Genomic DNA, 23,580 nt, shown 5'->3' with positions numbered 1-23,580 from the left:
GGAGGAACAGGAGGAGCACTGCCAGAGCCCTGCAAAATGACCTCCAGCAGGCCACAAATGTGCATGTGTCTGCACAAACAGTTAGAAACCGACTCCATGAGGATGGTATAAGGGCCTGATGTCCACAGATGGGGGTTGTGCTTACAGCCCAACACCGTGCAGGACGCTTGGCATTTGCCAGAGAACAGGACTGGCAAATTCGCCGCTGGCGCCCTGTGCTCTTCACAGATGAAAGCAGGTTCACACTGAGTACATGTGACAGACATGACAGAGTCTGGAGACACCGTGGAGAGCGATCTGCTGCCTGTAACATCCTTCAGCATGACCGGTTTGGCAGTGGGTCAGTAATGGTGTGGGGTGGCATTTCTTTGGAGGGCCGCACAGTCCTCCATGTGCTCACCAGAGGTAGCCTGACTGCCATTAGGTACCGAGATGAGATCCTCAGACCCCTTGAGACCATATGCTGGTGCAGTTGGCCCTGGGTTCCTCCTAATGCAGGACAATGCTGGACCTCATGTGGCTGGAGTGTGTCAGCAGTTCCTGCAAGATGAAGGCATTGAAGCTATGGACTGGCCGCGCGTTCCCCAGACCTGAATCCGATTGAGCACATCTGGGACATCATGTCTCGCTCCATCCACCAACGCCACATTGCAGCACAGATTGTCCAGGAGTTGGCGGATGCTTTAGTCCAGGTCTGGGAGGAGATCCCTCAGAAGACCATCCGCCACCTCATCAGGAGCATGCCCAGGCATTGTAGTGAGGTCATACAAGCACGTGGAGGCCACACACAATACTGAGCCTCATTTTGACTTGTTTTAAGGACATCACATCAAAGTTGGATCAGCCTGTAATGTGATTTCCACTTTAATTTTGTGTGTGACTCCAAATCCAGGCCTCCATTGGTTAATAAATTTGATTTCCATTGATTGATTTTTGTGTGATTTTGTTGTCAGCACAGTCAACTTTGTACAGAACAAAGTATTCAATAAGAGTATTTCATTCATTCAGATCTAGGATGTGTTATTTTAGTGTTCCCTTTATTTTTTTGAGCAGTGTATTAACGTTTCAGTTAGTCAATCTCATCCCTGGGAGGTAGAAAGGCTTTGGGAGGATGTTAGTGTTGTAATAACATGCTGAGTCACATGGAGTTTATGGTTTTGGATTTGTTTAGTTTATTTGCTGATTTTTCTCAATCTTTTTTGGTCTCTTTCAGTTCGTAAGTTGGCTCCCAACGAGTTCCCTCATAAGCTGTATGTGCAGAACTATACCTCTGCAGTGCCAGGGACCTGCCTGGCCCTGCGCAAGTGGCTCTTCAGTACGCAGGAGCATGAGCTGCTGCGGGATAACCCCTTGGCTCTGCACTACTGCTTCCACCAGGTCAGTTTCACCAATCCCATATTAGATTATGCCTCACCAGCGAGTTGGTCACTGACACCAGATCCGTTTAAAGGGTAACAGATCAGGTTGGAGTTCATTCAGCACTGTCCTCAGCAACTCAGGGATGCTCATCTTGTAATCTGAGGTAGATCTGTCATACAATATGATATTAATATCCAAGGGTAGGTAAAAAAATAAATAAAAAATTGCACTGGGGCCATTCGAGCCACCAAGCCAATGAATCTTGTGGCCAAAATTAAGAATTTGTGCCAGCAATATTAAAACATTTATTGTATAAACGTTGGGCCAGATTCATAAAACTTGGTGGTAACAGCAAATAAGTAACTAAGAGGTATTCGTAAAATTACCATGGCACTGATGTCTTTTGATGCGATAAGAGCCAATCAGAATCGACATGTAAATGAGCTCATACATATTAATGACCCATACCAAGTGAAGCTCCATTTGGCTACCAAAAGAAACAAAACTAAAATGAAAAAAGAAGAAGAAAACTAATTCTTATGAACACAGCTATGAATTTTAAGGGAAGAAGTGCTGACAATAAAATATCTTTATCAGAAAATGTATTTACTAATCCATCCATCCATCCATCCATCCATCCATCCATCCATCCATCCATTCATTATCTTCTGCTTCTCCGGGGTTCAGGTCACGGGGGCAGCATCCTAAGCAATGAGGCCCAGACCTCCCTTTCCCCAGCCACTTCCACTAGCTCTCCAAGGGGGATTCCGAGGCGCTCCCAGGCCAGCTGGGCGACATAGTCACACCAGCGTGTCCTGGGTCTTCCCCAGGAAGCAATCTTATTCTTTCTGTCATTACCCAAAGCTCATGACCATAGGTGAGGGTGGGAACATAGATCGACCGGTAAATCGAGAGCCTTGCCTTATGGCTCAGCTCTTTCTTTACCACAACAGACCGGTAAAGAGCCCGCATCACTGCTGACCCAGCACCAATCCGTTTGTCAATCTCCTGCTCCCTCGTACAATCACTCGTGACCAAGACCCCGAGATACTTGAACTCCTCCACTTGAGGCAAGAGCCTATCCCCGACCCAGAGAGGGCTCTCCGCCCTTTTCCGCCTAAGAACCATGGTCTTGGATTTAGAGGTACTGATTCTCATCCTGGCCGCTTCACACTCGGCTGCAAACCGATCCAGCGAAAGCTGAAGTTCGCGGCCTGATGTCCCCAGTAGGATCACATCATCTGCAAACAGCAGCGATGTGACCCTGAGGTCACCAAACCGGACACCCTCCATCCCCTGACTGCGCCTAGAAATTCTATCCATAAAAATTATGAATAGAATTGGTGACAAAGGGCAGCCCTGACAGAGTCCAACTCTCACTGAGAACGAGTCTGACTTACTGCCGGCTATGCGAACCAAACTCCTGCTTTGTTTGTACAGGGCCTGAATGGCTTGTAGCAAAGAGCCATGTACCCCATACTGTCGAAGCACCTCCCACAGAATACCCCAGGGAACACCAGTTGAATGCCTTCTCCATATCCACAAAGCACATGTGGACTGGTTGGGCAAACTCCCATGAACCCTCCAGAATCCTGGAGAGGGTGAAGAGTTGGTCCAGTGTTCCACGACCAGGGCAGAACCCGCACTGCTCCTCCTGGATCCAAGTTTCGACTATAAGCCGGACTCTCTTCTCCAGTACCCCTGCATAGACCTTACCAGGGAGGCTGAGGAGTGTGATTCCCCTGTAGTTGGAACACACCCTCTGGTTCCCTTTTTTTTAAAAGAGGCACCACCACCCCAGTCTGCCAATCCAGTATCCATCCTCCCCCGATGTCCACGCATCAGCCGTGTCAGCCAAGACAGGCCCACAACATCCAGAGCCTTGAGGAACTCAGGGCTGATCTCATCCACCCCTGGAGCCTTGCCACCAAGGAGCTTCTTAACTACCTTAGCGACTTCGGCCTCAGTAATGGACAAGCCTATTCCCATGTCCCCAGACTCTGCCTCCTCACTGGAGAACGTGTCGGTGGGATTGAGAAGGTCCTCAAAGTATTCCTTCCACCGCCCAATGACGTCTTCAGTCGAAGTCAGCAGCACACCATCTCCACTATATACAGTGCTAGTGGCACACTGCTTTCCCCGTCTGAGTAGCCTGACGGTTGGCCAGAATCTTTTCAGAGCCGACTAGTCACTTTCCAAGGCCTCATCAAACTCCTCCCACACACAGGTTTTTGCCTTGGCGACGACTGAAGCCGCAGATCGCTTGGCCTGTCGATACCTGCCAGCTGCCTCTGGTGTCCCACAGGCCAACCATGCCCGGTAGGACTCCTTCTTCAGCTTGACGGCATCTCTCACTTGGGGTGTCCACCACCGGGTTCGAGGATTACTGCCCCGACAGGCACCAACTACCTTTTGGCCACAGATACAGTCAGCCGCTTCAACAATGGAGGAGCGGAACATGGCCCATTCTGAGTCGATGTCCCCCACCTCCCCCGATATCTGGTCAGAGTTCTGACGGAGGTGTGAGTTGAAGATCAATCTGACAGGTTCTTCTGCCAAACGTTCCCAGCAACCCTCACTATACGTTTGGGCTTGCCTGGTCTGACCGTCATCTTCCCCCACCACCTGATCCAACTCACCACCAGGTGGTGATCAGTTGACAGCTCAGCTCCTCTCTTTACCCGAGTGTCCAAAACACATGGCCGCAAGTCCGATCACACGACTACAAAGTCAATCATTGAACTGCGGCCTAGTGTGTCCTGGTGCCATGTGCACTTATGGACATCCTTGTGTTCAAACATGGTGTTCGTGATGGACAAACTGGTTTGCACAAAAGTCCAAAAACTGAACACCACTCGGGTTCCGATCAGAGAGGCCATTCCTCCCAATCACACCCCTCCAGGTCTCACTGTCGTTGCCCACGTGAGCGTTGAAGTCCCCCAGTAGGACAATAGAGTCTCCAGGAGGAGCACTTTCAAGCACCCTTCCCAAGGACTCTAAGAAGGCTGGGTACTCTGAACTGTTGTTCGGTGCATAAGCACAGACAGCAGTCAGGACCCGTTCCCCAAACCAAAGGCGTAGGGAAGCTACCCTCTTGTCCACCGGAGAAAACCCCAACATACAGGCACCGAGTTGAGGGGCTATGAGAGAGCCCCACACCTGCCCGCCACCTCTTACCATGGGCAATTCCAGAAAAGAATAAAGTCCAGCCCCTCTCAAGGAGATTGGACCCGAGCTCAAGCTGTGTGTTGAGGTGAGCCCGACTATATCCAGCCGGTATCTCTCAACCTCGCGCACCAACTCAGGCTCCTTCCCCACCAGTGAGGTAACGTTCCAAGTTCCAAAAGCCAGTTTCAGCAACTGAGGATCAGAACGCCAAGGCCCACGCCTTCGGACACTGCCCAATCCACAAAGCACCGAACCCCTACTACTGCCCCTCCCATTGGTGGTGGGTCGATGGGAGGGGGGACTCATGTAACCCCTTCGGGCTGGGCCCGGCCGGGCACCATGAGTAAATGCCCCTCCACCACGATAAGGTGGTGATCCATGGAGAGGGTATTTACTAATGTTTTACTAAATTGCAAAAAACTTTAAATTTTACATCTTAATGTGTAAAAATTTGATTTCTTAATTAAATAATTCATTAATAATAATAGTGATGATAATAGCCTTTTTTCAAAATTTTCAAAGTTCAACAAGTAGTATTTTTTATATACAAATAATTTTACTGACATGCTGAAATTCTAATTACTGTGGCACGCTGTTTTTAGGTTTTATTTCTTATTTTTCTTAATCGCAGGAATTCATATTCCCAGAATTTAAAATCGAGGTAAAATAGTTTGACAAAAGGGGAAAGCTGTGCACAAGTCTGTCGGTCCAGAAGACCTAGCAGCTGCTAGCTTTTTTTTTGTTTGTTTTTTCAAATGTCCTTTCCACCCCTTGTTCTCATTTCTTCTTTTTATTCCCTTCTTATACCGTTTCTCTTCCTCTTTGTCCAGGCCCAGGATGATGTGAAGAAAGGGTTCATCAAAGCGGAGGATAAGTCCTATCAACTTCAGAAGCTAGCAGAGCAGAGAAAGTTGGCCACAGTAAGTCTCCTCCCTCTCAGTTCCATCTTCTTCCTCTTCTGCTTTATTATCTCCTCCTTCTCTGCTCTCCCAAGCAGACCTTTGTTGTACTGGACTGCCATTAAGCTCTGGTGGTGGTGGTTTTGAGTAGAGCTGCCAGTCTCAAATCAATCAGACTGCTCGATATATAATCACTTGGCCAGTAATAGCAGATGCTGATGACGTTGTTGTTGTTGTGACATTATGCAGCCTTCCAGTCATACAACAAAACCTTTGGATAGTTAAGAAACTAGGGACTCCAAACACCTTGTCAGTTTTATAATATATTTATATTATATTTTATATATTATATTATGTATGTATATGTATATATCCACCAGCCTTTAGCCATGTAGGTTGGCGCCCAGACTGCTTATCACCACAGCAACACAGACAAGAATCGAAGAAATAGAGCAGCTAATAGATAGCAGCTAACAAGAGGCAAAGAGAAAGATTTAAGATGAACATCAATAATTTGGAGCAGAATGGACTTGCTTGCGTTTATAAGCTGGTTTCCTGATGCGTTTATTCTGCGACAAGAAACTGTCAAACACTAAAAAGTTGCGAAGCTTAAGTCAGCTTCTTGTTCGAATTCTCCTGTTCCACCTTAAGTGGTGTAGCAGTTGCATTCTGGTGCCATTTAAGGTGGAACAGGAAAGCATAGCAAAGTAAGTCAGCATTTTTGTTCTTTTACCTATACCAGTCCATTGGCACATACGGAGACATATTGACATGGACATAAAATGTTGTGGCTCCCAAGTTGGTCTGATTTTTATTTAAAGAACAAAAACGGCTCTTCCTTACATTTGGGTTGCCAACCCCTGGACTAGAGGATGACTAGCACAAACTGTGCAGCAGGAAATAAGCTGTTGTTTCTGACTTTACATCTACAAGGTGGACCAACTAGGTAGAAGTATCTAATAGACTGCACAGTGAGTGGACACAGTGTTTAAAAACTCCAGCAGCACTGCTGTGTCTGATCCACTCATAAAAAAATGAATAACTCTACTGTTTTCTTTTTTCTCAGTACCTGAGTCTGCTGCGCACGTGTGAGGGCTATAATGAAGTCATGTTCCCTCACTGCTCATGTGATTCGCGGAGGAAAGGTCATGTGATCGCTGCCATCAGCATCCACCACTTCAAACTGCACGCTTGCACTGAGGATGGCACACTGGAGGTCTGTGTGCTTGGATATTTTTGAGGGTTCTTAATGCACCTTCACAAATATATTTTGAGGCTTCAGCATTGAGTGCATTTAGTTTTTTGTCCATGTTCTTAACCCATAAAATCTGTTTTGTGTGTTGGGTTTTCATTCTTAAAATCCTGCAGAATCAGGTTATAGCTTTCGAATGGCCAGAGATGCAGAGGTGGGACACTGACGAGGAGGGCATGGCATTTTGCTTTGAGTATGCAAGAGGGGAGAAAAAACCTCGCTGGGTCAAAATCTTCACTCCTTATGTAAGTGCTCCTTGTGTACGTACATGCATATGCACACAAGCGCTCTCCTTGACTAACATTTTAAAGCTGTGTATTGTATAGGATACTTAACCACCCAGGCTCCTCATTGGCTCCTCATTTTCTCTCCTCAGTTTAACTACATGCATGAGTGCTTTGAGAGGATTTTCTGTGAGCTCAAATGGCGAAAAGAGGTGGGCCTCTATACAATGCACTTTCAGTGATGGAACTTCCATTTCATTTGTTTAACTTTTTTTCTGTTTCTCTGAAATTTGTAAGGTGGAAGAGGAGGCTTCAGACAAGGACAACAAGAACTGCAGCAACAATGGTACATCTCTGCCAAGTGAAACATTCTACACACATGCATGCTTCTCAAGCTCTTAAGGGCTACACACTGCATTTCTTTCATACTCTTTGGCTGTGGAAATGTGCATATAGAAGCACAAACACAGACAGAAAAAGTTTACTAGAGGTGAAGTATCAGCTCTGTCACATGTTTCAATGTGATTTTCAGTTTTGGAGAGAACAAGGTCTTCTCAAATGAAACTCACACTTCCTCAATATGCAGATAAACACTTCCTCACGTCACCATTCTGTTTCTTAGATTAGAACTTTTAGTCAAGTACTTTATGCTTCTGATATTGGTCCTAATAATAGTCCTAATTAAAAGTAAACTATTAAACAAAACTCATTGTTATGCTGGTAATATTGTGGCGCACGTTTCTTCAATTTCTTTGTTTTAAAAGTCCCATATCTTGAAACATTTTCTCACTTTTGAAATATTTTGAAATTTACTCACTTTTGAAATTTAATGCAGCACATAAATACTGAAAAAGATACAGTTTAGTCTATGCAGTCCATAACTGTGAAGAGCCGCAGAAACAACCTGTTTCAAATTATTTGTTTCCATGATATGATGAAAGCCAACACATTTACATAGATCCACCTTTTTAGCCTATGTCAGCTTAGCCTTACCCATTCACACTGTGAGGCAGTGTGTTTCAAGCAGAACCGCTTTTTGCCTGAGGCAGAGTACAGTGTAGCCAATCAGAACAGAGCTATTTTGCATATATCAGTCTTAAAGGCACAGTAACAAAAACAGCCTGTTTAAGGGATAAAGAGAGGATGGATAGTCTTGACATTAGAGAACTTTCTTCTGTGCAGTGATACTGATATTCACCTTCTTTAAGTGTGAACAAGCAGTTTGTTCAGCGTTGTGTCCTAAAATGTTAATCATATGGCCATGATGCTTCCAAGCAACACAGTCAAGGGCTTCAGCTATTTTTTTTTTTCTTTTTCTTATTGGGTGCATTTTACAACATTTTGTCCTACAGTTTTCAAAGATAATGTAACTTATAAGGTTAACATCATTTATCAAGTGCATGGAAGATATTGATTTCCTCAAACGCAGTGATTTTCATACATATTTCCTATATGTGTGTATACATATAAATAGAAATCTGTTTCTATCAAATATTAGAAATACACTCAGTAAAAGATTACTAAAGTAAAAGTAAAATTTCCTTTGTGAATTTATTACATCCAGAAGGATTTGCTTTTAAATGTACTGATATGTAAATATCAGTGGTAGAAGTGCTTTGAGTTATCCTTGTATCCTTGTATTTTGATCATTCAGATGGATGGATGGATGGATGGATGTTATGGACAAGTCTGCATTCTTAATAGAAGCTATGCTTTTGTGCTTAAATAGAGTTAGTTGGACTGTATATAGTTCTATATATTTTTATCTTGCATCATTATTATTAATATTATTACTAAGCCCTTATTGACCTGCTAATGTGGATAAAAAAAATACTTTCATGTTTAATGTTTCTCATATTGACAACCACCTAAAAGAGGTTTATTTCATGTTGTTAATTTCAGAGTACCTCTCTCCGCTGGAGCAACAAAAGGGATGGCGTCACCTAGGGGGAGAGATAGCCACCTCTTAAGAATCCCTCTCCTGGCCTCTAGAGATCACCATAAACTGAGCTGTACCATGACAGTAGAGCAAACCATCCTAATAACCATGTTACCACGGCAACACCCCGGCGATGCCATAACAACCATGTTACTATGAGGACAAACGGCTTCCTTTCAGCTGCTGAGGGTTTCCACAGGCCTGCCACGTCACCTTGGCAGCTCAGAATAACCCTTATTACCATAGCGACACAGACTCATGGCTAAGCTAGAGGCAAATCCGCTACAAAAGGACAGCATCAAAAGGATCTGTGCTCATGTCATCAGTAGATACATTCACCTCATCAACCGGTCGTAAATGCAGAAAAGCAGAGGACAGCCTGAGGGCTCCAGCACCATTGGGTGTTGAAGTAGGCTCTTGCTCTCTTGGCCGGCGCTACCGCAGCATGAGCCACCATCAGTCAAAGAAGAGGCGCTTCGTCACCATCAAAGTGTAGTGACCAGCAACCACTTTTTTATTGGTTGCTGATGGCACTACATTAATGTGACTGATCAGAGCCAGCATGTGTGTTTTGGATTTTTGGGACTATTTAAGAGAAACAAACACAGGATGGCTAGGCAGGGGTGTATAAGTTAATAACTGATTATTAACACTATGATCGCAAGCATTTAAACTCATGGAGCTTTGATAATGCTGGACTGGTGCTCACTGAAGCACTTTTGAGGTTTAACCTTGTCTTAGCCGTCCTCTTAGATTCAGACATGTTCTTCTGAACAAAGGCGCTTAATGGCATCACTCTAGTAAATGATTTAGCTTCACTTTCTAAAACACTCTAACACAGGCTAAACTTGTCAGAAAATTCTTGGAAGGTGCTTGTTAGCTTTCTTTTTGTGAGGCGCTCGGTTAATTTTCAGTAACAGCCTTTTGCAATAAGGACAGAACAAAGTTTGGTTAGGTGTAAGACTGCTTTACAGGCTTTCGTGATTGAGCCGTAGGAGAGTTACCAGAGAGGCTGTGTGTGTGCGTGCGTGCATGTGTGCTCCTAAGGGGAAGCAGATGAGTGTGTGAATGTCACTCCATGCCCAGGGTATTGTAAATTTCAAATACAGGCAATAAAGCGGTAGGGTTTGGTAGCACAGCAGTTGTTTAGATGGTCATCGGTGGGGAATTGTCATTTTATGTTCAGGTGCAGTTCCATAGTCTTCCTGTAGGGGGCAGCAGTGCTACATACAAATGAGTTTTCTCACACATCTACAGTCTTAACAGAGGGAGATGGAGAGAACAATTTTGCGTTTGTGTTTGGGTCACGTTTAGCAGTTTAAAAAGGGAGCAGGAGAGTGTGTGTGTGAGAGAGAGAGAGAGAGAGAGAGAGACGGAGTGAGAGAGTGAGTTTTAACTGTATTGAGCAGTTAAAGAGCGGTCTTCCAGTCTCTTTAGAGCAATGACTCCCTGGGGCTCTGTAATTCGCCCTCTGAGCATAGCACTGCATTTCGTCTGTTAAGCGTGTCGGGAGGATGGAGAGAGCGAGAGGAAAGCAGGATGTTAAAGATGCACCAGCTCTGTTGTGTTAATGTTAACTTTACTCTGTTCAGCTGAACGGGAAGCTGTCTGAACCTCAGAATGCAAATTGATGTCTGATGTTTGGGCGTTAATGAACATGTTATAATATTTCTCTCTTTCTTCATTTCTTTCTTGCTTTCTCCCTTTCTCTCTTTCACGCTCACTCTTTTGTTCTTTCTTTCACTCTCTTAGTGCATCTCTCTGCCTGTGTCTCTTTCAGTCTTTCTTTTACTCTTTTGGTTTTTCTCCTCTTCCCTCTTACTTTTTCTCTCCCTTCCTTGTTCTCTTTCTGTCTGTCCTCTCCTTCTCTCTCTCTCTCTCTGAGTGCGAGTGTGTTCCATAATTCTTCAAACAAATTAAAGGGAATACTCGATCCATGTGAAAACACCTTAATAGTTCATCGATAATTCAGCCCTATCAGGGGTGTGGGTGTGTGTGTGTGTGTGTGTGCGCATGTGTCCTTGGGGTTGGGGGCTGGTGGTGGTGGGCGGTGGCTAGTGGTCAGAGAACATCCTGCTGTTGCCTTGGCAGCATAATATCACACATGCTTTTTTTTTGCTCTCTGTATATTTACAGACCTGACTAACTCCATTAGTGTGTACTGCTGAGTCACATACATTCAGTGATGAGAATTCAAAGATCTGTTCATGTTTTTTTTTTGTTTTTTTTTTTATATATATATATATATATTATTTTGTAACAAAAGAAGAGCGCGTAGAGCTTTTTTGCATCAAGAATGTGCCGTATGTATGTAGTCAGTGGTCATAATTTCATAAGAACACAGACGTTATCATTTTAAAATGTCCAAAAAGAAACAAAAAAAAATACAAAAACAGACGTGTGCAGCTGTGTCGTAACGTTAACCAGCGAACTGTTAGTTTCTGTGGTCAGTGTTACTTTCTTGTCCGAAATGTCTAAGAACATGAATGTACCGGAATGTATTTGCAAGGCGAGTGTTATGGGTTTTCAGTTTTTTTTTCTTTTCCCACTATGAAGTAGCTTCACTCCTGCAGCTGAAATGGAGAACTTGAATGACCCACCTTTAACACCAAGATGAGCTGTTATGAATAGTTATAATGAACAAAACTGAGCTAATTCTGCTAATTCATAGCCTTTTAACACAAGATTTTATTTCTTTGCTCAAGTCTTTAAGAAAATCTGTTCTCGAGAGTTTTAAGTGAGTCCAAAAATGCGTTTGTCCTTGTTCGACCGTTTACTTGTAAATGTATTGCTTATATGTCGTTTTGACAAAGCATTCACTGTAGCCTCTGACTGAAATTGTTAATTTATATATATATATTTTCCTGCTAAATCAAGGGTATAAAATGAAGTCTATTTACGATAGTATAGCCTACTGAAATAAGGCTCCTTTAGGTCATGGGCCGGCGTGGGTGGGAAAGGATTTAATTTATAAATGGAAACGATGACGAGCAGTGATGCTTTATTTCATATAGCTTAATGATATAAATTAACAATTGATATTCGTAAACGATAGTTTTATATCTAAAACACATGGGTTTCAACTAACCGATACAATTGAAAGCTCAACTTTGGAAATGTCATGTAGAATAAAACAGTGTAACATATTATTTTAAATAAAATTATCTATTGATGAAGATTATTTTTCTTTATTTTGTTTATGGTTCGGTTTTTGGATGGACACTAGCCGTTAAACATCGCAAAGTATTCTCTTTCTTTAAAGCTGTTGATTTATGAGAGCTTCACAGCTGACAAGAGACATTCACCTGCTTTATCCTGCTGCCCTTGCCTTCATGTCTCTAGTGCCGTTTACACATATACAGTACGGTGCAAATGTCAGAGACCACCTTTTTATTTCTTTCGTTTCCAGACTAACTGGCCATTAAGTATCACCAAAGCTCTTATCGGAAAGTCTGTTCACTTGGCAGTTATTTCCAGCCATACAAGAGCAGACGCCTTTATCTTTGAATGGGAACAGACCTGAATATGTGGAACTGAAGGTCGAATTACTGTTTTAAAAACATCTTTGAAATTACTGGTAAAATCTCATAGTTTGTCACATTTTTCTGTAAAATGTGCAAAAAAATAGTTTTCAGGGTTCTGACTACTTCACTTGCACCAATCTTGAGAGGTGCTTTCCCTGCTTGTGGCGCAGGCTGATTGGTTCTGTTCCTATTCCAACCAGTGATCTCCTCCTTTGTAACGTCTTTGGTATAAATTTCTTCTAAAATGGCTAAAAGATATTTCTGGGGAGAACAGACAGGTTTAATAAATAAGTAAATAAAAGAAGAAGAGCTTCCAAACTGGAGTCCAAATAATATTAAATTATGTAGAAAAAAATGTAACTCATAACAACCATTAAAAGACCTGGTAGCCACCAAACCTGTCACCGTCAGATAAACAGTACTTGGAGTTCATCTCTGAGAGAGAAGAGAAAGTCAGTCTATCTATTCTTTCACTGTGAGAAGACAACTCAATACTAGGACTCTGAAAGGATGTGTAGCTGTTAAGAAGCTGTTACTGAGAAAAGAAGACGGACAAAAAAATTTGCACTAGGACACTGAAACTGGACATCTGAGATGTGGAATAAGGTTTATAGACGGATGAGTCTAAACTTGTTTTTGGGATTACTTGGTTTGTGAGAAGCATAAATGAAACCAACTTGACTGAACTTTGGAGGTGTGGAAAACTATCCCTGTAGATTTCTTTGAAAAATGGAAAGCAAGTGTCCTGAAAATAGTAGCTGTAATAAAGGCAAAACGTGCATTAACACTGACAACTTGGGTATTTAGTTGTCAAGGCTTCTGTGCCCCCCCCCCCCCCCCCCCCCCCCCCGAAGCTGAAAAACAAACAAGTTAATGGCTGTTTAGAGTGAAAATCGACAAACGAAAGGGTCTCTGATTCTGTACAGTACTGGAGATTTAACTGCTGAGGTAGTTTGGTCAGTTTTGGTTGGTTTGTTGGTTTGTTTGTTTATTATGGTTTTATTTTGTTTTTGCTTTTTTGTCCACATGGAGAAAGCCTTGTGGCTCCTATTACCTGGCATGCTTAACATTTTATCCTGAAGGGCTGAGAGGGAGAGAGAGGGACACACACACACACTCTTATATGAATGGAGAGAGTGAGCACAAGCTTAGCGTCAGTTCAGCGTTCCTGCGGCAGCAGATGACATGGTTAACCGCTGTGCTAGAGGGTGCAGTGGCTGGAACGGCATTGTACTCGCCGACTTGCTCCTGTGGGCTGCCAGCAGAGCTCCAGCTGCCAAACTCTACAGCTGCACCCGTAACTATAGATGGAGTCCCATACCATCTGGATTCATCTCCATACTTTATGATCACACTCTTGTGGCAGTAGTAGCATTAGAAGAAGGAGGAAGATCGCCACACTTTACCCAACGTTCACACCTCAGCCTGTGTCTTCAGCTGCTTATGGCAGGACTAAATTAATTTCTAACCACAGGATGCTGGGATGCGCATATATTGCAGCAGGACCCCTGCAGAGCACTGGACACAGTCCAGCATTCTACTTAAGCACACCAGTGGATGGACATGTGGTGAAGAGAAAAGGAACGAGAGGTAATTCTCAGCCTACTTGCTGACCACTGCAGGCTCTGTGTGGTTTGTTTTCGGTTAGTGCACAACCCAAAGTATTTATCTGAAGTGCTTCTTGAATAAAGTCCCACCATTCTGGTTATTGGCTTCTGGCTGAAGACAGAGGTCATTTGGTCGAGTTCATTCTCCTGCTTAACGAAGTGCTCTTCAGTTTTTCTCGTTTTTTTTTTTTTTTTTTTTTTTTTTGCAGCATCTTGTAACTGAACTTGGTGCAGAGTTGGCACAGGTTAATCCAGAGGTCCTGTTGCTTGGAACTGCTATCACTACCCATCAATATTTTCAACCTGTGGAACTCTCAGAGGAGGGGGAAAACGGTATGGTTGAGAAAGCAGTGCAGAACTGCAGGGCTTAATGTAATACATATGAGTCCACTGACAGCAGTCATTAATTTCAATCTGGGCAAGCTGCTGATTAAAAAAAGATTTGTATCCTTTGGCCAAAGAGAAGGTCAGCATGCGGAGAGAACGGAGCAAAGTTTTAGGCATTTTCACAGTTCAGTTAACCCGTAAACAACCAGAAGGTTTGTTATAAAAATAGTCCAGCCAGTTTGCATGGAAGTCCCTGTAGTTACTGAATAATAGGCCTTCGTATGTAAGGCGGTTAAACTTTTCATCAAATTGGCTGTCTCATTAGCAGTTAACCTCCATTGCTTAACGGTGTGGTTTATCAAAATTTTGACTTTGAACACTTCAGAAATGGAGCTTGAGGTTTGGCATAGGACTGCTAACAGTTCTCAGTGTTATTTCAGCCTTAAATCAGTTTAGAATTGTCTCATTAGCAATAACCTCACATGATTAACTTCACATTTGGGGCCTGGTTTGAAAATATTGTGGTCAGTAATGACGGCTTATAACCCTGATAACTAAAATTTACCAGTCTATTTAGGGTTATCCAGTGGTTTGTCATGTTGTCGTCACTTTTGTGCCAAATTTATGTCCGCAAACTCTTCCCACAGTGTTTGAGATTCACACTGTTCCAGCTCCGGAGTGTTGGTCTGATCGGAAATGGTGTAAAACTTACGGTTTTCGTGCAACAGGAATGAATGAATGAGGGGGGTGTTTGTCACTATATCATAACGTTACAAGTACCTGAAACTTGTGGGGTACCATAGCAGCCACCTAGAAAAACCCTAGCAAACGTGTGATACCATAGTACCCACGTAGCAACACCCTAGCAACCACTTGTGATACCATAGCAGACACCTAGCAACCATCTGGGACACCATAACAAATGGTTATTAACATCTTAGGAACCACCTAAAATGCCATAGTAACCACTAACAGAGATTTTGGCCACTGGTGATATCAGGACTCTTAGTTTACATTTTAATAGAGCTGAAAATACTTTTCAACTTTCTTTGGGTCAAGGCTCATTGGAGAGGAAGCATCTCAAGGCAGGAGAAGGAGAGTCCATAATTGCTCACTATATTTCATTAATTTATTAATAATTGTGTTCATTAGGCAGCACATAAATTCTACGTGTCAGTGGTGTTACGCGCTTTAAAAGCCAGGTAATATTTTTTTAATAGTTAAATAGATTTTAAATAGTTGCACAAGGTCACCTAACCACCAATTAGTCAGCCAGTTTTCTCAGTTTTAACCTGGACATTACTGGTGTCACAGTCACTGGTGTTACACCGTGTTCATATTGAACAAGTGAAATTAAGCTCTGCTTTTGGCATATATGATCATAGGAGATGTTACTGTACATATTAAGATTATTTAGCTTTGGGATGAAAGAATTTATTTTTTAAAACGTGTCTGTGAAGTCCCACTCCAAATGGAGAATGGCCCATAAATAAGACCTCTGAAGTCTTGTGTCAAGCTCTAGTTGGCATTATGCCTGGCCTAAGTCACTTTTCTCTGAAAGAAAAATGAACAGCGTTTTTGTGAAAATCACTGATTTAAAGTGAAGTACGATGCCCCAGTGTCTTTTTTTTTCTTTGTACATTTTTCAGCCTGAGTGTCTCTGAATCAGGAAGTTGTTAAGGAGTTGTGTTATGGAAAGAGCTACATGCAACCTAACACTCCTGTGCACTGAAATGAAGTTTGGTTATTTTGGTGAGGTTGTCAGTCTTGTTATGACAGTTCAGTTCACAGCAATTTCAGCTTGTATGCAGCGATATTTGTATTTTCAGAGTTAATTTTCCCCACAGTCTTCAGCTTAGGCCCTGAATTCCTGATATGAGCCTACACGTACAGAATGCTGAGTGACTTCAGAGGCCTGTAACAGGATAGTAGCGCTGGGAGGAAAGTGATCTGGAATGTTTTTGTCTATCAAATTAGGAATGAGTGTCAAATAAGAATCAAAAACCCAACTTGGGAGCACAAGTAATTGTCATTCTCAATCATGCTGTTCTTGACCGCTTCCAACCCTGGATAACAGATTGCGGGAGTTTTAAAATAGATTTTCTCTCACTTTGAACTCTGTTTAAATGCGTCTGGAGGTTGCAAAGTGCCTTCCTTGAAAAGGACGCTCTCTTTTTGCAGTATTTGTACGCAGCTTTGAAGTTTTCCTTCAATATGGCCAGGTATGATGAAATGCTGTACAATCCTGGATTGCGCAGGCACCATTGTGGAAGTCGCTTCCCAATAAGCAGTCGCAAACTGCTCTGTTCATAAACTCCACTCTTTCAATAACAACCTCCAACACCTCACCGAAATCAAGGTTGCAGGTAGCTTATGTAACACAGCTGACTGAGAGCAGGGCTGTGCTCAGAAAAACGTTGCAGAACTCTGCAGTCGGGAAAAACAGAGCATGTGTCACATACGGTCAATTAGCTCTAGGCAAGCTAGCTTTATCAGAACGCTTCACAAAACACCATGTAGCTCAGATGACCTCAGCCGTTCGATTGATCAGTAGTTCTTCTCCAAGCTCCATATATGGATTAATCAATAGTACACTGTCTCTGTTAAGGCGTCCTAAAGTGTGTTCTTGGTATGTGTGGCTTCATATGATCGTAAGATACAATTCAATTCAAACAGAAACCATCAGTGAGAAAAGAAAAAGCAAATAATGTAAAAAAATTAATACAAAACAAATGTGTCCGGGTTTCTTTTGGGTTTCCTTTTTCTATATACGAGTGTGTTATTTTACAGCTAATCTCCTCAGAAATTCCCAGTCATTTTAGATGCATAGGAGAAAGAATGTGCAAGGCAGCTGAGATGGGTTATGTCTATTTGAAGTGTAACATAATGAGACTCCTTTGGGAACAGCTTGTGTTTGAAAGGATTGAAGAATTAAAGTGGTGGAGTGGTGCACAAAGAAAGTGTAGACAAATGAATTACTGATGGATTTGGTTTCGTTCATTTTGGAGCCTTTTGTGTAATTTTGAATATTGGGACGTTGTGTAAAACATAAATAAAATCAGAATACGATGAATTGCAAATCCTTTTCAACCTATATTCAACTGAATACACTACGAAGACAAGATATTTCATGTTCAAATGGATGAACTTCATTGTTTTTTGCAAATATTCACTCATTTTGAATTTGATGCCTGCAACACGTTCCAAAGAAGTTGGGACAGGGGCAACAAAAGACTGGGAAAGTTGAAGAATGCTCAAAAAACACCTGTTTGGAACATTCCACAGGTGAACAGGTTAATTGGAAACAGGTGAGTGTCATGATTGGGTATAAAGGGAGCATCCCTGAAAGGCTCAGTCGTTCACAAGCAAGGATGGGGCGAGGTTCACCACTTTACTTTGTGACCAACTGCGTGAGCAAATAGTCCAACAGTTTAAGAACAACGTTTCTCAATTTCATCATCTACAGTCCATAATATCATCAAAAGATTGGTGGTAAACAAGCCCCTGTCAGTGGTAAACCTGCCCCTGGTGTTGCAGACATCAAATTCAAAATGAGTGAATATTTGCAAAAAACAATAAAGTTTATATGTTTAAACATTAAATATTTCGTCTTTATAGTGTATTCAGTTGAATATCGGTTGAAAAGGATTTGCAAATCATCGTATTGTATTAATTTATGTTTTACACAACGTCCCAACTTCATTGGAATTGGGGTTGTAGATTAACTCCTTCATTAATACATGCTCTTATATTATTTGATGCTTGAGTAAGGTGGGGGGGCACGTGGATACTCAGGCTGTGATTACTCCAGGTTTAGATACTCGGACTCTGATTAATCCAGATTTAAATACTCATACTGTGGCTGCCACCAGGGCTAGATCTAACTAAGCTGAAAGATAGCTGGGTAAGCAGAAAGTACTCCATGGTGAGGTGGAGTCCTGGATCCAGAATGCTGAGAAGGTTATCTGTAATTTAAACTGTAACTTTAATTTACTGTAACTAACCCTAAATAAGTATTCAGTCATCAACTATACACATTTAGCTAGTTATAAATATATTTTAAACAGCTCGTCGTAGTCACTTTTATTCATTAGCCATTAATATTACTGTACATCACTTCACAAGATTGAAGGGGTCAAAAGGGGCTAAAAGGTTAATGCTAGCCCTATGTATATTTTCACTGTTATTAAAGCTTCTTAATAACATTCCTCTCTGATGAATTTGGTGACCATGCGTAAACCCCCACTACCACCACCACAGCCCCTACTCAAAATACCTTCCAGTGACTGTGGGCTCACTAATCATGCACAGTTGATCGGATTTTCAAACGTAAACAATGAATTGAGTCTTGAAATCCCAGAAAATAAATGCCTTTTAGTATTTAATGTCACAACCTCAGAAGGCATTGCAGAAGAATGTTTTGGAAGATTTTTATCAGTTGTTCATTGAAGTTCAGTTAAGGTTCCCAAAAATGGACCACCTTATACACCAGCGATACCCTTTATAGGTCAGTTTCTCAGGAGAATTGAATTGACTTGCAAAGTGGTAGTGTTAGTAAATCCTTAATGAGGACTTACTAAGCAGAACTGCAACACTATGTTCCATCCATCCATTTCCTAAGCCACTCCTCCGTCAGGGTCACAGGGGGGGGGCGGCAGAAGGCAGGATACACCCTGGACAGGTCGCCAGTCCATCGCACAGCAAACAGACAGACACGGACAGTCACTCACACACAGGGGTAATTTAGCATGTCCAATTGGCCTGACTGCATGTCTTTGGACTGTGGGAGGAAACCCGTGCAGACACGGGGAGAGGACCCTGATCACCCGGCCGGTGAATTGAACCCAGGCCCTCCTCACTGTGAGGCTACCCACCACGCCACCATGCCGCCGCAACACTATGTTAACCCAAGTCATTCAAGTATCTGACTTTCGAGCACTTGTAAACTGTATGGCTCCCGTATGTTCTGGACTCAGCTTACATAAATACTTGCGTCTCTATAATAGCGTTTAAGGGGGACTGAGGGAGTGAAAAAACGTCAGCGAAGGCCGAGTGTGCGCCTTCAGGTCAGACTGAATCAATACGGTACTGAGACTAAACGACCAGATCAGTAGAGGTCAATCCAGTGGAGTGTACGTCCGCTTTCCATCAGAGCTCTGAGTGGTGCGAAAGAGGGAAAGTGGGTGAAAGAGCTGTGCTTCTGTGGGTAAGAGGTGTTTAAGTGGTAGAGGAGGAGAGTGAGGGTGAATATGAGTGCAGTCTTTTTTCAGGTGAGCCACTTAACTATTGATAGAAAAACAAGATCAGTAACTACACTCGTAAATGATTGCTGTGCTGTGCAAATTTATCAAAATACAGCGGATCACTAAAGGTCTACCCATATTGGACATACACTAATGTGTCTCCTCACAACACTTCACTGTAATGTAGCCAATACAGAGTGATGCTTTCAAATGCTCTTGTGTTAATAGATGTAGCTTTTAATACTGAGTCTATCATTAGTAGCAGTTTATTTTTTGTTGTGACTGATTTTTACCTCCTGCTGTTATTTACATTTACGTTTACAGCATTTAGCAGACGCTCTTATCCAGCGCGACATACAAGAAGGGCTTTCTCTATCTAGAGAAAGTATCTCTGCTATTTACCAATATGTTAGAGAGAAAGCCAGTCCTGAGCTCAGATACCGCTAGAAACAGTCACTGTTGATACCCAGAGAGAAAGAAACACAGTTGAACACAGAACAGTGCAATACAATAAAATAATCAATTCATAACAATTCAAATAATCAAATAATCAATAAATCAATGCTTAGTTCAGTGCTTATTTAAGTGCTAATATTATAGACGCATGTATTTTAAAAAGTAATGTGGTGTGATGATTGATTGGTGGGATATTGCTCCACTAAATGACGCGCTGATGTCAAGTCTGACTTTCCGATTTTCACTTTCAAAGTCAAGAAATGATACCGAGACCATAGTCTTGATCTGCGTTTGAACTGATGCCCACTTGATCATGAACGCATTGCTCAGACCAGAGAGACACAGAACATAATGAAGTTGAGTTTTTGGGTTTTTTTGGTGGGGAGGACATTTGTCTTTCAGTGCAGACAAATAAATTGAATATAAAACTTTTGTACGAGTATATTGATACCTTCACCACTGACGACGTCTGTTTTCATAAGGTTTGTCTTTGCCATTCAAGCCTAAAGACCTTATTAGCTGTGACTTGAAGAAAAACAAAAGATGAGCCCCCTGGCCTCAAAAGCAAAAACGCTTTGACCCTCTAGGATGCACACTAGCTGTATAACTTGCACATTGTTGGCTGTAGAGAGTATTTAGTTCCAATCACTGCTGCAGAAGCTCTAGATTTAATCAAATGTGAAAAATAAGCATTTTTTAGCTAATGTAACAGACAGTGGTTCTGCGATAATAACCTAACAAGGTAAGCCTCAGCCCAGCGGATAACTTGTACAACACACACTGTTAGTTTCAGAAGCAGCCACAGTCATTGCAGGAGGAAGAGTAGCACTTCTTCTGTTTGTGATGCAACTGAAGACGAGAGATAAGGTAGCTAACAGCTGTTCCAACGTCCATCGCAACTGTTTCAGTGAAAATGACAGTAAACATATTTTAAATATTTTCATTTTTCTCTTTTGAATTTCCCTCTACTCTCGTTGTTTTGATCAGAAACTATTTTTCAGTATAATTCTTATCCCACTACAGCAAGATGATTCCAAGCATACTTACCTTGTTGACTGTCAGCTGTTTAATCCTTAAGCCTTAAATGCATACCAACCAACCCCATAAAGAAATACTGCATAATAAATATACTATATTGTTTTCCTTTCCTGTATTTTCTTGGGAGGGGGACAGGGAGGCCAAAAAAAGGTGTGGCATGTCTGAGAAGGCCAGCACCCAATGAGTTTGACCAGGGGAGTTTAACTCAACCACTAAAGGGGCTACATTAAAAAATCTCAACAAATCCATGGGCCAGAGAATAAAAATCAACTTTAATTAATGTGCTAACCTGAACTGAGCACCTTTTATTCAAAATACACAGAAACTTGAGTTGTAAAATGCAGGCACTTGTAGTAGATATTGAAATATTACATAAATATTCAGCATTTAACTGGCCCCGGGCCGTAGGTTTTATAAACCAGCCTATTTGCTTGAACTAGACAGCTGGCATCCTTTATTTACTGCAAGTTCATTAATACTTGGGCTGAGTTTCTGAGGTGCTGAGCTAATGTTAGGTGTAGATATTGGTTGAACTGCGGTGAAATGAAGCTAGTGGTGATATGGCTGGTGTAGAATTGTGTAGAATTGAGGTGTAACCACTTTACCATATAGATTATTGTAGGGGTAAAAGAGTCAGAAACGGGCTAATATTAATAGAAAATGTAATGCACATGGGAGTTGGGCGATGATCTAGAAATCCTCAGGGCTGCCAAAGTCGCTGCTTGATCCTCAAGGAGTCATGAGAACTGTAAACACTTAAGGAGGCAAATTGGTACAAAAGAATGAAGCAAAAGTATGGAAAGCAAAAGAGTTTCTAAAATGACTGGTGAAGTTGAGCCTGAACAGTTCTGCTCAGGATGGCTTGTCTTGTCATGAATACCAGTTGAAAGGTGAAAGCTAGTGGGTTGTTGCGAGTTGTGAGGTCAGAGAGGTGAGGAGGGTGGGCGCATGAACGAGCGTCTTCTGTTTACATGTCTTTGTCACTTACACTACTGCTGGCAAAGGAAAGATGGGCAGTTCTTTACTTGCTGGTGGTAGTTTATGCACCATTGCGTTTGCATTTCCTGAAGCCGCTCACTGAAGATATCGAGCTCGATCAAGTGAGAGCATATAAGGACATCAGACACTCCTCCTGCCTCTGATTAGCTGGTTTGATTCGGTCGCAGTTGATTCTTGCGAATGGCATGGAGAGCACAAGATGAAGCCAGAGGAGCCTGATTTTTCTCACAGATTATCTGTGTTCTTGTGTGTCACTGTCTGACATTTAGCACATACAACAAAAACGTATTTTTCTATGATTTACCTCCTGCAGCTTTAAAAGGTGAAAATCAGCGGGGTTGCTCTTGAAGGCTTTGCGATTAGTGAGGCATAAAGGGCGGGTATAGTAAGTTCAGTTTATCATATAGTGCTTCTAGCAGATGTTGTCGCAAGGCAGCTTTACAGATATCCAGGTTTAAGGCCCTGTCAAGCAAGCCTAAGGGGAACAGTGTCAGGAAAACTCTCTAAAAGTCTAAGGAGGAAAATTGTGAGTGAAGGGCTCAACAGAGCCATACAGTCTTTGTTCAAGGCATCCTCCTCTGGTCGACACCAGATAGTGGAAGGATTATGTCAGACATACGCTATGGGCATGAATAATGGGCCAAACCCAAAATATATTGGTTTTTATTTATGGTTTTAGCCTGGTCTGAGTCCACATTAAAACCCTATTGAGAATATTTGGTCTAACATTAAACACAAACTAGCTCTGCAGCGTTTTTTAACTGTTTGAAGCAATGAGTGCTGAGTGGAACCATATTGACTCTTCTTTTTTTTCTTTTTTTATTTTTAAAGGTTGCAAATTTACCAACAATACTCAAACGATTTACACAAATCAAAGCTAAAAATATCCCACACTAACTTACTTTATCTATTTGTTTAAGACTTTGTTGTTAAGGCCATTAAAAGCTTAAAGTTTTCCCATTTTTGGGCCACTTTTTGCCCAGGAGTGTAGATGGGAGGTTAGAGATGAGTCTGGGATGGATTACATTTTCCAGAAACAGGACAGGGCACTGTGCTGGAATTGGGTGTTAGAAGCTACCTGCGTATGAGAGGTTTGTGGGAGATGTGCTTGGGCATCCAGATGAGGCTTTCATCTCAGCAGGAGGATGTTAAGTTCTAGAATGTTCTTATTGATGGTATGAATGGCTGCCGAGTTCTCACTGTGCCCCCAGCTCCTAATCATTTTCTGTCCTTGTCCTCAACTGCCCTGTTGGGGATTTAATTGTCATTGGCAGTAATTGGAGTTTTTCTTGACTGCTTACATTACAGGATGCAGTGGCTCTGCTCTCAAATGCTCTCATACACGTTCTCTGAACACTCACACATTTAGCAACTTCTCCAGTATTGAGAGCAAAATAAACCCCTGGCTACAAAACAATGAACATACTGCTAAAAATGAAATATTCACATCAAATACCAAACGCAGCTATCATATGAATGTCTACAATAGATCGGGAATTCCACACTGCAGAGAGAAACTGAGAATGTGGTTGTCTCAGTGAATTT

At 42.1% G+C, this 23,580-nt stretch overlaps 1 protein-coding gene across 1 annotated transcript in view; it reads left to right on the top strand.

The window, feature by feature from the left end:
* The window catches only part of snx27a (sorting nexin 27a), a 29,604-nt gene extending 17,585 nt beyond the window's left edge, over window positions 1-12,019 (top strand). Inside the window, exons 7-13 of the mRNA XM_017715343.2 lie at window positions 1,214-1,377; window positions 5,358-5,447; window positions 6,493-6,642; window positions 6,795-6,923; window positions 7,055-7,114; window positions 7,200-7,248; window positions 8,805-12,019. Coding sequence (XP_017570832.1) covers window positions 1,214-1,377; window positions 5,358-5,447; window positions 6,493-6,642; window positions 6,795-6,923; window positions 7,055-7,114; window positions 7,200-7,248; window positions 8,805-8,872 — 710 coding nt within the window. The 3' untranslated portion in view covers window positions 8,873-12,019. The remainder of the gene's footprint in view (window positions 1-1,213; window positions 1,378-5,357; window positions 5,448-6,492; window positions 6,643-6,794; window positions 6,924-7,054; window positions 7,115-7,199; window positions 7,249-8,804) is intronic.
* Window positions 12,020-23,580: the final 11,561 nt, after the last annotated feature.

This window comes from Pygocentrus nattereri, chromosome 1 (genome assembly GCF_015220715.1).
Source record: "Pygocentrus nattereri isolate fPygNat1 chromosome 1, fPygNat1.pri, whole genome shotgun sequence".
Lineage (NCBI taxonomy): Eukaryota > Metazoa > Chordata > Actinopteri > Characiformes > Serrasalmidae > Pygocentrus > Pygocentrus nattereri.
This window is presented reverse-complemented; position numbering and strand designations above follow the sequence as displayed.